The sequence below is a fragment of the Chelon labrosus genome (genome assembly GCF_963514085.1).
Source record: "Chelon labrosus genome assembly, chromosome: 4".
NCBI classification, from domain to species: Eukaryota; Metazoa; Chordata; class Actinopteri; order Mugiliformes; family Mugilidae; genus Chelon; species Chelon labrosus.
Genome location: NC_140340.1, coordinates 11,690,244 through 11,707,125, shown reverse-complemented (window position 1 = coordinate 11,707,125; position 16,882 = coordinate 11,690,244). Strand labels below are relative to the sequence as shown.

General features: G+C 40.3%; 1 protein-coding gene across 1 annotated transcript; it reads left to right on the top strand.

The window, feature by feature from the left end:
• The first annotated feature begins 7,248 nt into the window (after nt 1-7,248).
• ptgis (prostaglandin I2 (prostacyclin) synthase) lies at nt 7,249-13,797 on the top strand. Its single transcript, XM_084543918.1, has 10 exons — nt 7,249-7,962; nt 8,420-8,543; nt 8,833-9,008; nt 9,092-9,241; nt 9,336-9,448; nt 9,548-9,729; nt 11,841-12,006; nt 12,314-12,495; nt 12,884-13,035; nt 13,487-13,797. The coding sequence occupies exons 1-10, from the start codon at nt 7,892-7,894 to the stop codon at nt 13,644-13,646; spliced, it is 1,476 nt and encodes a 491-aa protein (XP_084400044.1). The 5' UTR covers nt 7,249-7,891; the 3' UTR covers nt 13,647-13,797.
• Nucleotides 13,798-16,882: the final 3,085 nt, after the last annotated feature.

Genomic DNA, 16,882 nt, shown 5'->3' with positions numbered 1-16,882 from the left:
ACCCCTCTCTGGTACAGGGGGAACATGCAAAGTCCACAGAGAAAGGGAGGTTGAAACCAGAATCTTGTTGCTGCAAGGCGACAGTGCTAACCACTTCACCACTGTACTACAATTAGGGGTGGGACTGATTAAAAAAAAAAAAATCAAATTAATTAGAGGCTTTGTGATTAATTAATCTTGATTAATCACATTTTAATTGCATAACAATATTTGCCGCAAAAAAGCAACATTTTTTAATTTAAATGGATTTTTGTGGACGACTGAATCAAATAATAGAAACAGACATGAATATTGTAAACTCAAGCTCTTTCAAAGTCTGGAATAATGCATTTAATTGCATTTCAATTCAAAACAGTAGAAAAAGAAAGAAAATATCCCTATCCAAAACTGAACGGACCTAAAGTTAAAGTGCCACTGTAAGTACTTTAAGTACTTTGCCAGAACAGTATTGACTTAAATGGTTAGCTAGTGCTAACAGCTCCAGCGGTTTCTTCAAGGCTTCCATGAGGTAGTTTTTTTAAATAAAATTTGCCTTCTCTCAGTCCTAGCAACGTACTTAGCGCTGACGTGTGCATCAGTGTAATCGGTGTACCAGGAAATCGTGCACTGACAAAGTTCCGCATTGTTTGGAATGCAAACTGCGATTAAATGTATTAATTTTTTTTTTTACTCGTTCATTTTTTATAATTAATTAATTGCTATTAACGCGTTAAAGTTGAAAGTTGAGATAACCCCAGTGACACTATTGCCTCAAAACTGGAGCGCCCAATAAGAGGTCGCACGACTTTTTAACAGACTGGGTAGTCTTAGCCATGTAAGGTAAACGACCACTGTGTACTTTTTGATCTGGAGGAGTTAAATTTTTTTTTTTTTTTTAATCATTAATGTACAGCTATCACATTATAGCTTTTTGGATATATGCAAGCAAGTAAACATTTTATCCTCTGTAAAGTAAAAAACACTATAGAAAGGTGGTATATGCAAACAAATGACACAAACCTGGCCGTTTGTAGTCATTTTCAAAAATTAAAGATGCATCATACAATTACGATTAGAGGTTTCAGATTCGGTGCCAATGATTAGAAACACCTTACGGGATTTTATTCAAAATCTCTGACATCTACGGTGTTTGTTCTCTTCCCTAAGGCCTTCAGAAAGAAAAGGTTGTGTGTGCCTCTGACTCTGGCAAAAGATTTAAGAAGTCCTTCAAGTTATTCAAATGATATCATTCCACTGTTAGGAAAATCCTCGTGTGGATTTCAAATGACTGCCAATTTGTTCCAAGCAAATTCGGCTTAAGAGCAGACCCTTTGATGCAAATGGCGAGTTTGGCGAGAAAACCAAAATGTCGTCACAGGATCTGCAGGTATCCCTTGTAACGAGAGATCGCAAAAATTTGGCCTGCATGGGAGGGAAAAAAAAACAAACACGCCATCCAAAAACAACATTACATCAAAATTACAGCTTGCCAATAAACATACAGGCAAAGACCTTTTGGATAGACTCATCTAAAATGGAGTTGTTTGGCCACAGTAACAGTAGACAGTTTGGCACAGACCAAATAAAGCTTTTCAGAAGAACCTCAAACCGGCTTTGAAGCATGGCGGTGGAAATGTTAGGGTGTGGGGTTGCTTTGCTGCCGCAGAGACTGGGCAGCTTGCAGTCATTGATTCAGCCTCGGATCCTGTGTCTTAACAAAGACGTGCTTGAAGATGATGTGAGGCCATTTGTCTAAGAGTTGAACCGGAAGTGGACATTTCATCAAGATATTGAACTAACAATTGCTCAAAAAGAAGCAATGCTGGGTTATGGAACGGCTTAGTTGAAATACAGTTATAAATCCTTTGGACATTTTGTAAGAAAAGTAATTTTGTATGAAAAGTGTGGTCAAAGAAGAAGCAGAAGTCAGAGACTGGGGAAAGTTATGCAAAACTCCTAAAAGAGGTCCCTCTGGCAGCCAATTTCATTTCTGCGAGAGTGGGTAATTATACCTTTTGAGGCGAAGGGTGGTCTTACTTTTTCCACAGAAAAAAATATTTAAAACATTTTTCAATAAATGACTGGAAATTGAATGCTGGATGCTTTAATCTGGAGTGACTGTATCAAGGAGCACTGAATGACTGCTTGTCCAAATTTGTTAGAACAGTTAACAATTTCCCTGGGATGTGCTTCATTTATCCCATGAATGTAGACCAGTTTTCAGACATTGAAAATTCACATTTGGCCATAAAATCAGCAAAAAAAATAAATAAAATGTTGACAGCTGACAGGAGCCTATAATCATCTACCTGTAATCATCTAGCTCTACCTCAAAGAACTCGCCATCGTTGCAGTCATCAGAGGGCTAGAACATGTTTGTCCGAAATCAAAAGCTGGTCTTGCGGCTCGGTCAACTTCCATATCTACGGTCGTAACATGAAATCTAACCATAGTAAGTTGACAAAATTAACACATTTTACAATTGAATAATTGTGTTAACAGATGGCATGAGTTGTTTGCAGAGGATTTAGTGAAATGAGTGAAATTACGACATGAAAAATGTAGGCACTATATTTTATCACATGCCCCGGTCAGGTAAAACTAGTTACTTTGGTAGATCCATTGCAAAGCGTTGGATAGTTTTATTCTTATGTGAAGAGACCAGCTTGACATAATCAAATCTTGAGTGTTTCAAAAAAGACCTGTACTGCAGCTAACCCCCCTGTACACTACGGCTGCAACACTGATGGATTATTTATTTACCCAGAGTAAGTAAGAATGGATCAGTCTACCCTTCTTTTCCTCTCTCTGTGTACTTAATTTCAGGACAGTTTGCTGACAAGTACTGTCAAATAACTTCCTCTATCTCCTCAAGTGCAACTGTGCACTACCGCTTTGATCTCAGTCTCCCAAAATGTATATTTTTCTCAGTGGAATGCAAACTGACATGTAGGACAGGGATAATTGAGCCTGTGAGAAGATTGCATTTTGATTTGTGACAAGAAATCCCCACCCACCTTTGCACCAAATTCTCAGGAAATCTGCAGGCAACCGTCAGCCTGTGACAACAGTTAAAGCTGTGAGACAGCCCGGGAGAAATCTGAACCTATCGGTTCTCACCAGGCAATCTGCACTCCAACTTCTAATTTCCTGAGCAAATGTTACTCACCAGTTCTTGGCTTAAGAATGTGCCTGATAAAACGTTGGGGTGGGTTTGAAAATAATGTGAAAAATCTGTGTCTCACCAGGCCACGGAAACTTTAACACCATCCACTTATTGGCCTCTACAGGAGGAATGATCATCACATGGTGTAGGAAGAAAAGACTGGGTTCCTTCAGGAGGCTAAAAGACCTTGTGCTGTGTAAGTGTAAGAATTACTGTTGTCTTTATGGTGTAGTTATTCAGGATTATAGGTAATGTTCAGTATGTCATTTCTGGATTTAATAATATATGACTTTACACTGAGTAACCTATTTATTATTTTACCTTAAGAACCAAAACATGGCTGATATGTGACTGAATGTTTTATAACCCACTTTATTTCCACTTTCACTGTATATTTCCATTGTAAGGATATTTGTCTATACAGGAGAGAAAAATATAAATGAACATATACACCGATCAGCTACAACATTAAAACCACTGACAGGAGAAGTAAATAACATTGACCATCTTGTGACAATACAATGTTCTGCTGGGAAACTTTTGGACCTGGCATTCATGTGGATGTTACTTAAACATGTACCACCAACCTAGACCAGACCAGGGTGAGGCCCCATAGCAATGACACTCCTTGATGGCAGCAGCCATCCCCGGCAGAATGCAGCCTGACACAGACACAAAAATGGTTTAGGAACAACTCAAAAAACATGAAGAACAGCACAAGCTGTTGACCTGGCCTCCAAATTCACTAGATCCCAAACTGATCAAGTATCTGTGGGATGATACACAGAGGCCCCTCCCCTCAACCCATAGGACCTAAAGGCCCCCCCCCACTAACAACATCCTGTTTCCAGACACCACAGGACACCCTCAGAAGGCCCATGTCCATTCTCTGATGAGTCACAACTGTTTTGGAGGCACAAGGGAGACCTACACAATATTAGGAAGGTGGTCATAATGTTATGCCTGATCAGTGTATACATAAAATTGTGGATCAAGAATACATTTCTGAGTTCATACCACAAAAACAATACACAACAATACACAATTTTGCAGCATCTGACTAAGCTCAAGATTACAATAGGTAATAACAGATATAATTGCAACACAAATGTAAAACTACTATTTGTATCAAACATTAAATGTATATATTCTGAAACAACAATCTCATATAAAGGTTTTTGTCATGTGTGGTATCATATGTTGGTTCATACGACAGGCTGTTTGTTTAAAGTGATTTGGTTTCCAGCGCACCACACCCAGTTTTTATAAAGCAGGCTGTTTAGAGTCATTAACATAATAACAGCATTATAGCTGAGAGGCTGCCCCTGCTGGCTGGTACTATGCTGGGTCCTTCTCTTCCCATGGGAGACAAATTTGGAGATCGAGGCGGCCTCATTCAGACTTGAAATTGAAAACAACAGACAGCGACTGCATCCTTCAAATGTAACGCGTAGCAGAGGTTTATGTTACATAAACTGTAAACACAGGGATTTAAAAGAGAAGGAATTCCAGTATGGCTTCTAAATTATATTAGGCTTTAGCATTTTTGTTTGTTACTGGTCAATTTCCAGTCCATCAGTCTAATCAGCCAAGGCATTTGCCATTCAATTAACTTAATTCAATTCAATCAATATACAGTATGCATACACTAATACAACAAAATAGTTGACTCACAATGCAAAATGGAAGAGATTGTATCTTTCTTTATGGTGGGTGGGGAAGAAGGAATGAATGTGGTTAGTCCTTGTTTTCAGAGCTCTGAAGGAGCGACCTTGGATGCGAGAGTAGCCGAGGTGAGAGGGGTCATCCATGATTTATTTCTTGCCCTCGTATTCATCGCGGAAGGGCATGAGTCTGTTCAAGTGGAGAGTGGATAGACAATAATCCGCTCAACACATCGCACGCAATGCTGACTCTCTGCTGAGAGGAAGACGTTGCAGAGCCAAACCAGACAAGTGATGGAAGATGTAAAGATTGTTTCTGTGATGGCAGCACAGCACCTATGTATGTGAGTATGTGACAGCTTGAACTTTTTCAGCTGTCTCAGCAAGTACATGAGTTGCTGGGCTTTCTTAGTGACGGATGAAATGTAAATTTAGGTTCTGCTGGATGGCAGTTTCCGGTAGTCTGGAGGATTCAGCCCTGCTTACTGTGGTTCCATGAACTGTGAGGGGAGAGAGTAGGGTGGGTTTCCTTCTTACGTCGACGGTCATTTCTTTATTTATTAATGTGTTTAGCTCCAGATTACGCCTCATAACGAGAAGCTAAGATGCTCTCGTTATGAGGTTTCATCCCCATTGGAAACAAAACCAGGACTGTATCCCGTATAAGGATACAGGACTTTATATTAAAACCAACTGCAGTGACCTGTAATGACCTACCAACAGTTAGAATATGTAAATCTGAAAACTATCATATTGCTTCTGACAACATCAATTTAAGTAGAAAGTACACTTCCATTGCTAATACAAGAGCCTTGATCAAATGCCAAAATTTAACATTGTTCATGTTTTTTTTTATTAACCACTTTCTAACTAACAAGAAAGGTATTTAATGAGCATAGAAATGTGTACACTTGATAGTAATATCATATGAGATTATGTGATCATTTTACTCATGATAGGAGAGTAAAGGGATGATAGATGGACATCTTATGAGATCCTACGGATGTGATATTAGATGTTATAGTCCCTCTAAATTTAAAAAAAAAAATTAATTAAATAAAACAAAGTAATAAAAAAAACATTTCAAAACAGTTTTGGGAGATTCTGAAGAGTAACAGATAACATTTTATATGAGTGTGCTTTCTTTTTTTTTTTTCTTTTTTTTTTTAAAGAAAATTACATTTCCTTTAATTATTACATTTTCTGTATTTTATTTGTATTTTTTTTTTTTATGGCTAAATCATAGCCCGCATACAGTTACCTCAGCTAGCTGCATGACACAAAAATAAATCATCATCTCAGAGTAAATATTTGCCGTAGGAACGAAGTTTTACGTTGTATCTACTCCGGTCCATTTAGGAAGAGCACACAGACAGTTAGCTTTAAGCTAGCGGCTACTCTAAACTGAGGGAGCCATATATAGATAAATAAAGCTTAAATTACTTTTTTATTATTATTATTATTTAACGTGCGCGAAGTAGTTAAGTTCATGTGCCCGTGTCCTTTGTTGGCTCCCTCGTTTAACAAACTAAAAAATAGGTCGTATAGTCGGTTTAGATTAAGTAACTTTAGTTAAACTGTCTAAAATCTGAAAGACGATGTAGTAATTATTTTCATGAGAACGTATTTGCTGACGAACTTCTTACTGTTTTAGTTGTTTTTTTTTTTTTCCTGAGGAGATGTATATTTTAAGTAATAAATCATTACAGACTCACCTCTCCTGTGTGTCCACCTCTCTCCAGCTGATAAATGATGAGGCTTCTGTAAGTGCACGACTGCCCTCTGCTGGTTACAGTCCACACATCAAGCAGCCAGCCTTTAACCCTTTAGCAAATTAACACACTGAAATACTTGGAAATTCTAAATTTGAACCATAAAGTGTTATTGTGTGACATAAGAAGACCTTTTTACTTGTGTGAAAGTTTTCAAAATTTTAAATTTTCATGGAGAAAATCACGATCAATGAATCTACTATATATGGTTCCTTGCTCTTAAGTGGTAAACAAATGTAAACATGTATTTAGACCAGAACATAAGTGCTCATTTAGACACTCGTCAACATACACATCATCACATTAGACAACATTAGGCCACTTCTTCATGGTACCTAATATGGAAGTTACTTACTGTAACGTTCATGCAGAGGTGGAACTTGCAGACCGCGTTTGACTTGAGAATGTTGCCTTGGTCTTCACCGACTGGCTGAGTGAAAACCACATGCTTCTCAACTTCACTGTGTGGCACGGGGGCGCAATTTAAAATGTGTGCTGAAGTTCCCATATATGGTTCCTCGCCCCATAAAGTGTTAATTCTACTAGTTCTATTAAAAACACAATTGATTACAAGCGTTGCAGTGTCATTTATATTATATATATATATATATTTATACTGTGATTCAGACTTGTCAGATTTGATTTATTGAAGATTTATTCACTTATAAAATATTGGCAGAATCTTGGTATCAGGTATGATTACAAACAAAACTCAACCTCTTGTGCAGATTAATCACTGGTTTCGGTGTGACTGACAGTGTCATCCATTGTGACCGTCACAGACCATAAGTCATCTTAAGGGAGATAATAATAGACCGTTTCACAATTTCAAACGGAACTGGGTTGTTGTCATAGGGAGATTTCACATCAACAAACCATGGGAACCTGTGACAATATCCTTAAAATATGTGTTTCCTCACATCACTTCTTTCTCAATCAAACATGAGTCGCTTCACCTCAGCGATGTTACCGCTTGGATGTGTTATTGCTTGGTTGTGACATTTCCCTGCACATTGACAGTACTCTTTAGGGTGTAACTTCATCTGAATAAGGTTCTGAAAAGTACAAATACTTAAGCTGCCGTTCCCCTGTAAGTCACACAGTTCATGTGTGACTTACACATGGTTTTGTGGTGTCTGACACCATCTATTGTTGGAAATTGTGCAACATTTTTGTGACAAGCCACACCTTTCCACGCCCCCTAGTAGAAGAAGATTAGTTAAGTTGAGTCAGGCCCAGAGCTATAAGAGAGCCGGGAACGGCTATGGAGTAAATAATCTACAGGGCAGCTCAAGTATCATCACAGAAACATGTTGTGGACAATATTTCTACTCTTTAACGGACTACTCATTCTGGTTCTCCTTTTCTCTACTCGCAGAAGGTAAAGCTTTTCCTTACTATGGTGTTTTTCGAGAAATTAAATTACTTTCAAAGGTTTATTTAAAAGCTTCAGTGAGTCTAAAGCTTTTGTAAAAAATGTTTTAATTTCAAAGAACGTTACTGCTGTTATTCTAATTACATGTATTATTAATCAGACATTAATTAGCAGAAATATTAGCAAAAAGCTGAAGATGTATCAGTGATTAAATTAAACACGCAAAATGTAATATACTGTTAATATACGCTTATTTAAACTGTGATCTACATGCTGCATGTCTTATTCTTTTTTTACCACATAACAAAAAAAAAAAAAAAAAAAAAAAAAAAAAAAAAAGCTCTTTTGCAACAGCCTCAAGTTAACTCCAAACCTGTTTGGTGAGATTCATGAACGTATGAAAAGTAGATAAGCTAACTATCATAGTGTTTCAATATCTAACGTGTTTCCTTGTACGTGACAGGCAGAAAAATGAGCCTCCTCTCGACAAGGGTTTTATTCCATGGTTGGGACATGCTCTTGAGTTTGGAAAAGATGCTGCAAAGTTTTTGGCCCGGATGAAAGAAAAGCACGGAGATATCTTCACTGTAAGTTCTGATTAGACGTGTAAACGCTGAGATTTATATGAAGTGGTTTAAAAGAGAAAGGTCAAATGACTGGTTATCGCCGAATGAATTTCTGATGACTGCAGCGATAAACCAATTTCAAAAGAATATTATGCTGATCATCACTTTCATCTGAATACTCTTGATCATTGCAATGTTTGCCAGACAAATTAAAAGCATTTCAGGTCAGAATATCCCCGGTATCAGCTGGTGGAGAACAAACAACTGTTGAATTAACAACTAAACCACAACTAAAATGTCTTCCTCATAGGTCCGTGTTGCTGGTTTCTATGTGACAGTACTGTTGGATCCGAACTCCTTTGACAGCGTGCTGCATGACACAGTCTCCCTGGACTTCTCCCGCATCAGAGGCCAGATCATAAAAAAAGTCTTCAGTCTGCAGCTGCCAAGTGTCAGGCCTAAGTCAGAGAGGGACTGGATGGAAAAGTAATGAATGTGTATTTCAAACATACACTTTATGGATTTCAGTAAATTGCATGTCTCAAACAAGTGTTGCTTTGATTCCTTAGGCATTTTCAGGATCAACGCAGCCTCTGCAAGCTCAGCAGTTCCATGAACACTCACCTGCAGAGTCTGCTCCTGAATAACCACAAAGGCCGCGACTCTTTTGAGTGGAGACGGGATGGACTGTTCAGCCTCTGTTACAGTCTTCTTTTCAGGTAACAATCCACGTTTGACACCGTACTGAAGATGAACATTAAAAAAAAATAAAAAATGGCCAGACAGACAGGAACATTTCATTGTCTTCTTCAGGGCTGGATATCGTACGCTGTTTGAGAGGGAAGACAATGCTGACGCGGTCTACAAAGAGTACCGAAAGTTTGATGATCTTCTCACCAAACTGGCTCGCTCCACGCTCAAGCGGGGTAAGCTGCATGACAAGCAAATGAAAACAGAAATTGACACACTTTCGAAATCCAGTCCGACCTAATTTCTACAGTTAATGTATGTTGGTTTGCCAACAGAGGAAAGCAAAACAGTCAACTCATCGCAGGAACGACTGTGGGAGCTGCTGTCCCCACACTGGCTGAATGGAGAATCAGAGTCGAGCTCCTGGCAGCAGAGCTACCAAAACTTCCTGCAGGGGGAGGGAGTAGATGCAGAAATGCAGAAAAAAGCTCTGCTCTTACAACTATGGACCACACAGGTGAGAGCTGTTTTTTTTTCCCCCTCTGCATTTCTCACAAACCACATCACACACGCAAGCCCTCAAAATGATACAGAAACACAAACTTCCCACACCCAGACTGAATGCTTGAATTCCGCCTCATGGTCTGCCAGAAACCCAGAGGCAGCAGATTCCTCACGGCTAAGTAACTCAGAGCTGCCTGCCTCAACCTGCAGCTTCAGAGTGGATTTTCGCCAGTTACAATCTCTTGAATCAGTTTCCATGTCACCCCGTCAAGCTCGAAGTGCAAATTTAACTTTTAAATGGCATGGCGTGTAAGGGAACTGTGTTAGTCAGTTTCTCTGTTGGCTGTAAGCCAGCTGGCAATGTTGTCTAACCAGTGAGCATTAATATTCAGTGTGTTTAAGTAAAATATACAAAGCTCTATTTGGATATTACACTTCCTCTTTTGCTAAACCTCATTTCAGATTAATCTGTAACATTTCAGCTTGCTGCCGTGTTATAAGTTTACATTATTAGCAATGCTGACCCCGGTGTGACTACAGCATTGTTGCTCCATAGATCAACATGACATATTTGCTCCTTTCCGCCAGTTGGGGGAGAAAGAGAGCTGTTAATGGTGGCTGTGTTTGCTGCTCTTCTATGCCACATTTTAGCTGTAATAGTTATGTTGTTCTGTCATTCTCCCTGCAGCAGTGGTTGTTACCCTTTAACACTGGTTATATTTAAGCGAGGAGAAACCTCGACCAGCCCAACCATCCCGGGCTCTTACGGCTACGCCGCTTGTTTGGGAAGGACCACCAGTCCCAGTCCTCAAGTGTGTTTGTTTGTGCGTTATCATGTCTTCTGGGACATCAGAGTACACAGCCTCAGTCTTGGATGGAAACTGGAGCACGACTGCAGAGAATAGGGGGATTAGATGTGTGACTAGCGAGAGGTGCCAGGGAGAATGTGGCTTACACATGGGTTTCAGGCACATAGATGTGTTTCAGTGTTAAGCCAGACACATCCTCGGCATCACAAGTCCTGCACAAGCTGGAGGTTGCTGTCCTCTATTCTATTTCCAAACAATCAATGTTATTGACTGAAACATATACTATAGGCTAACATTCATTTATTGGTTATTTACCTTTTGGGGAAGATTGCTCCTATATGTGTTACATGCTACTTCACTCTTCCCACACATGTACTTTCATTTTAATAATTTCATAAAATCCTAATCGAGAGTTAAAAAAATGATTTGACACCACTGTCTGGCAGGAATACAGAATACACTGACCAGCCACAACATTAAAACCACTGACAGGAGAAGTAAATAACATTGACCATCTTGTGGCAATGCAATGTTCTGCTGGGAAACATTTGGACCTGGCATTTGTGTGGATGTTACATGTACCACCCACCTAGACCAGACCAGGCACCCCCACCCCAAAGCAGTGACACTCCTTGATGGCAGCAGCCATCCCCAGCAGGATGCAGCCTGACACAGGCACACACACAAAAACGGTTTAGGAGACCTAAACAATATTAGGAAGGTGATCGTAATGTTATGCCTGGTCGGTGTATAGTAAGAGCCCGCAGGTGATCAGCTTAGCATGAGGCTGAGGCAGTAAATTGGGGGAAACAGCTAGCCTAGCTACAAGCAATTCCATCTCATTTGTTTCATACTTCCCAAAATGCCAGTCCTTTTCCTTTAAGAATCCCCACCCTGTGGCTGTCAAGGCTGCCAGACTCATATTATTATCTGTGGCATTAGATCTGGTGATCTGACAATCTAAGAGGGCAGAAAGACAATGTGATGTACCTTTAGTCACTTTTGGGCCTTTGCCCTAGCTGTCAGTGGAGATCTAACCTGAGATGTGCAGAGGTAAGAAGTACAGCTCCCTTAACCCACAGCAATTACTGTCTGACAGGCTCAGGTGTCTCTCCCTGAGAGGTTTACTGTCTTCATATCACATTCAGACAGCAGCAGCACAAAGACTTGAATATTTTTATTTTCAATGGTCCAGAAAGTAAATAAATATTCAGAAATCTTTTTTAATTAATGTGCATTCTGCGGTTACATAAATGCAACTTTTCAGACTTGAAGCCAATATAAAGGTGTGTGTGCTATGTTTCTTTCCTTTTAGTGTAATGCTGGACCTGCTGCCTTTTGGCTCCTTGGCTTTCTGCTCACTCACCCTGAGGCCATGGAGGCTGTTAAGTCAGAGATTAGAGGCCTTTCCACTCTCCGGGATACTTCCTTTCAGCGTCCCCCCATCAACCTGCTGGGAGCGCACAACACACCTGTGCTTGGTACATAACAGCTGCTAGCAGCCTCTTCTGTTATTGACTTGAGCTCGTCCTCCTTGGGGTTTAGTTACGCCAGTGAAATGGAAACAATGGCTCACTTGACTTATATAAACGCAGTGTACTGAAACAGTGAAAGCGACAACTGAAGTTTGACCTTTGAATCAGTTAAACGAAGATCACCGTTTTCATATATGTTCATACCCGTGCAAACGTTCGTAGCTCTCCAAATTACTCCCGAGGGCACTGCTGATGTAACCGACGATGACACCCGTCTGACATCCTCCACTCTGCTGTCCTTTCCATTCTGCAGATGGTGTTCTGAGTGAGACCCTACGGCTCACTGCTGCGGTAATGATCAGGAGAGAGGTGATGCAGGACAAGATCTTGTGCATGGCCGACGGACGGGAGTACCACCTCAGACGAGGGGACAGAGTGTGTCTGTTCCCCTTCCTCAGCCCTCAGATGGATCCAGAGATACACCAAGATCCACAGGTACTTACTCACCATATCACCTTGTTCATCCCCTGAAATAGAAGGATAGACTAGCTGTGCTTTCACGCCTCCATAGTACATACGTGCATTCATAGCACACGTTTTCCTGAGGCAAGACTAAGCACTGTGATTAAAATCACTGACAGAATACATCCTTTGGGATAAGTAGGTACATGCCCACAATAAAATGCCAAGAGGGACTAGCATGAGAGCGAGATCATTTATCAACGTCTATTCTGTTTATTTGGCTTTTAATGTTTATAAGTGCTGTAATCACTGCACATTATTTTTGACATAAGATACGGAGTTGGGGATATCAGACTTGTTTGCATGATATTATGAACCACGCATCACTAATGCCTCCATGATTTGCTTTTGATTGTTTTAGACTTTCAAGTACGACCGCTTCCTAAATGAAGACATGACAGTGAAGGATAAATTCTACAAGGAAGGAAAAAGGGTCAAGTACTACACCATGCCTTGGGGCGCAGGGAAAAGCAGCTGCGTTGGGAAAGAGTTTGCTGCTACAGCCATTAAACAGTGAGTGTAAAATATCATTATTTTTTGGGTCATATCTTTCCATAATGCTTAGAAATGATGCATTCACGATCAAAGAGCTTCCTGCAATTTCATCCTGATTACCAGATCAGACCAGCAAAATCCATCTTCACTTAATAAACTGAAATGATGAGAGCGGGTCTCATCATTTCAGTCCCGCTTTCATGTTCTCCATCGTCATTAGCAGCTGGCTTTAATATAGTAATTGCTCATACTCTGTATTGATCGGTATAAAGAGGCCGAGGGAAATAGAGGAGAGGTAGTTGGGAGAACATCGCGAAGGTTAAAGGTCATGTAATCCGCGACACACAGAAGGGGAGCTAGTTAATTCTGATGAGCCGGCTTTTTTCACATCAGTTGATACATGTGATACGTGGTGATTAGTGGGTGGTTTGTGGCTGTCCTGAACGGTTTCACCCCTTTGTGTCTTTAGATTTGTGCTCTTGCTCCTGACCCATCTTGATCTGGAGATGTGCAACCCCGAGGACAAGCTGCCGGAAGCTAATCCCAGTCGCTACGGCTTTGGGATGCTCCAGCCGGACGGAGATCTGCAGATCCGATACAGACTGAAGAGGACAGGGCATGAAATGTGATCAAACCGATGATAAACCTTTATCGATTAAGAAACCTTTTTTTTTTTTTTTTTTAATGCACTGCTGCGCTATTTATTCAGTTATATTTAATCAGTCAACTTATAAATCATATTTAAGCTTGTTGTGTGTGAAATAAGATTTTATTTAATAAAAAAAAAATGAAGACACAGTGGAGAGGGAGACATGTTTGTTTGTGTGTTTTTCATTGATGCAAGGGAAAAGATTTGTTTGCAGAAAAAAACTGTATACTGGGAAATTGTGTCTTCGTATAGTCTTCCCGTCAACCATGCAACTTTTGTCCTCCTGGGTCTAAACTTACCCGGTCTGTTTGACTATTTGTAAAGCCTGAAATATAATGAATCACCAGATTCTGTGTTCCACATTTTGAACCAACATGTTTTCAACTAATTACAATACAATTCCTTTCTGAATTCATGGACAGTAAACTACATTTATATAAAATTATGTGACATGAAAACATTAGAAAATCTACAAAATTTGACCTGAAGGACAACAGGAAGGTTGAAAGACTTCGGAAATGACCTTTAACACATTTGAGGTGATTAAATTTTTCAACAAATGTACTTTTTTACTGTACCTACATTAATTTAGTAGCTACTATCACTAGCCACGGTTCACTTTAGTAAATAAACCATTTGGACTTGGCAAATGCAAACTATTGTTAAAGATTAAAGCAGTGGCGGCACTGCAAGATGCAACGTGTCATATTTATGATTCATTCCTCCTCTAAATAACTGATTGATAGAGGTCATATTACACAATATTTCACCAAAATGATCCAGAAGTTTGAGTATATTGCAAGTCCATCACTCACAGCCCAAATTTCCTTGCTACCCTCTGGACTGCATTGGGAACCAGTGGACTACTGAACATATATGTATACACATGTATATGAAACATGTGCAGCTGGCTTTATTTAGTACTGGCCACAGCAGTAAAAGGCTGCACTGATGCATAATGTTATAGTCTATAGGTCTATAAGTGTATAATATGCTACAGTAGGCTGAATCACTCACATGAGTTGTTATTCTGCAGAAAGACTACTTCTGCTTAAAGCACCTTTTCCTGAAAATCTTATTCTTACTTAGATTAGATTAAAATGCAGGAGTTTTTACTTATCGTGAAAGATTATACATTACTGAATTAGTTGTTGGTAAGGCATCTGCTTCTACCACAGTTTCTATGACAAGATACTCATACAAGTTCATATTAGAGGATCGTTTGATTTTAATTATGAGCCTTCTGTCTTGATTTGCATGTTGTTGGCTTCAGATCACATAGGCTAATGTGATTATGTGCAGTTATCGTGCGCTGCAGCCCGACCCACGCACAGCAGTCTCCTCTCACAGCGATGCGTCAGGACGCGGCGCCGAAAGAGTTAAACAGATGTGGACGAGAGCGCCGAGCTGCCATGGATCCACCTTCACGGAGATGCGGCGCCTCCTCACACAGCTGACTGAGAAACACAGGTAGTCTGTCCGAACGGGCTCTCGGCGTACTTGTTGATCTTCGGGCGAAATGCGGAGCAGGAATCAGGCGTCTAGGCAGCGTAGACCGTGCTGAAGATCTCTCTGCCATGTCGGAGGCAGAGGAGGGGGAAATGGATTGGGTTAGACCCTGGCTGGCAATAGTAAACCAATAACGGCGCCTCCTTTTCTTTTTTTTTCCTTTTTTTTTTTTTTTTTTAAATGCTACTGATTCATCTCCGTTTGTGGCAGCGGATTGATTGTCCACAGAGCGGTACGTGCAGGTTTGATTCAGTGCGGGATGACAACAACTCACTACGGTATTTTTAAGCTCATTTCCTTCTCTGGACTTTGAATCATATGCAACCTTTCAATTGTAATAGCTCATCAGTGGCATGCAGGGACACTCTGCATTCAAGCTGCACCAATATGGAGCAGGCAGCCTTTGAAAAACATGAGAAATGCTTAACGATGGAGGATTTGCATTCTCTGTAGGTTACTCTCTTATACATGATTAAACATCCCAGCTTATTTCCACTCTGTGTGGAACAGTACAGTGTGTTCACAGGAAGGAGGATGTTTGTTTTGTGACCTGTTATGCTGAACTGATTCATGGAAGCCTTGACTTGGATAAAACAGGAGGGTGGAGGCTCCTTCACATTCATTTCCTTTTAGTGTTTCCTGCAGCTTGTTAGAGGCAACTCTTGTGCATGTTCAATTATACACTCTGTGTTAATCTTTATTTTGCATGCACATAGTGATGTGCGTTGTCCCGGGGCCTAATTGTGTTTGCGAAGTATTAGAAACTTTGTGTGACTGTTATCAGTGATCACATCTGCAGGCCTGATGTGTTGCTGGGGTTTCCGTGCTCTCATCATACAAACCTAAATACACCAGCATGTGCATTGTGCACCTTGTGCCAGATCAAAGGTCGTAAATGATGCACAAAATATTGGCCTCTTTGTCAGGGGCTCTAATCTAGGCTTCTCGTCACTTAGCCTGCCTCAGCGTTTCCCCCAAGGGAGCTCACTGTGATTCAGGGAGTGAGCAGCGCTTCCTGGTGTTTCAGCACCATTGGACTGGACAGCGCTCACCCTGTACCATATTCATCACTCTGGTGGGATGAACAACACTGCATGGGCGTCATATGAGCAGCCAGGAAGCCGGGGGTGACAAAAATACAGAAGAATAAGTTAAATCTGGAAAGCTTGGCCTACGTCTTTCCCTCAAGATTGAGTGCTGCCATGTAAGACATAGAAATAATGTATGTTACAGAGGAGATGTCTCCAAAAATGAAGCCAGCACATTTGAAAGTTTGAAGAACTTGTTATTTCCAACAAGGTCTCTCCTCACACCTGCTATAGTTAGGACCATTTGTTATGGTTCCCAAATATTTTCCCCGTTAGACCATTAATAGAAATGTATGACTCTGCAGACTGGCTTTAGGAATGACTCATCTACTTGCGAGGACTGTTTACTACCGGTTTAGGAAAGAATTTAAAATGAATTCGGAGAAGATTATACAATGGATGAAGTGATGAAATTAAATCCAGAGATAACAAATAAATGTCGCCCATTAAGCTTCTGTTTTTGTCTCAGTGACAGACCTGAGTGCATTTTAAAGCAGTTTCGTAAGTTGTGGGAAATTGTTTTTTAATGAGGCTTTTCTCTGCACCTGGTTTGATGATAGCAATGCAATAATAAGCCAGGCTTCAGTTTCTTGCTTTGTTAATATGCGTGAGTCATCTC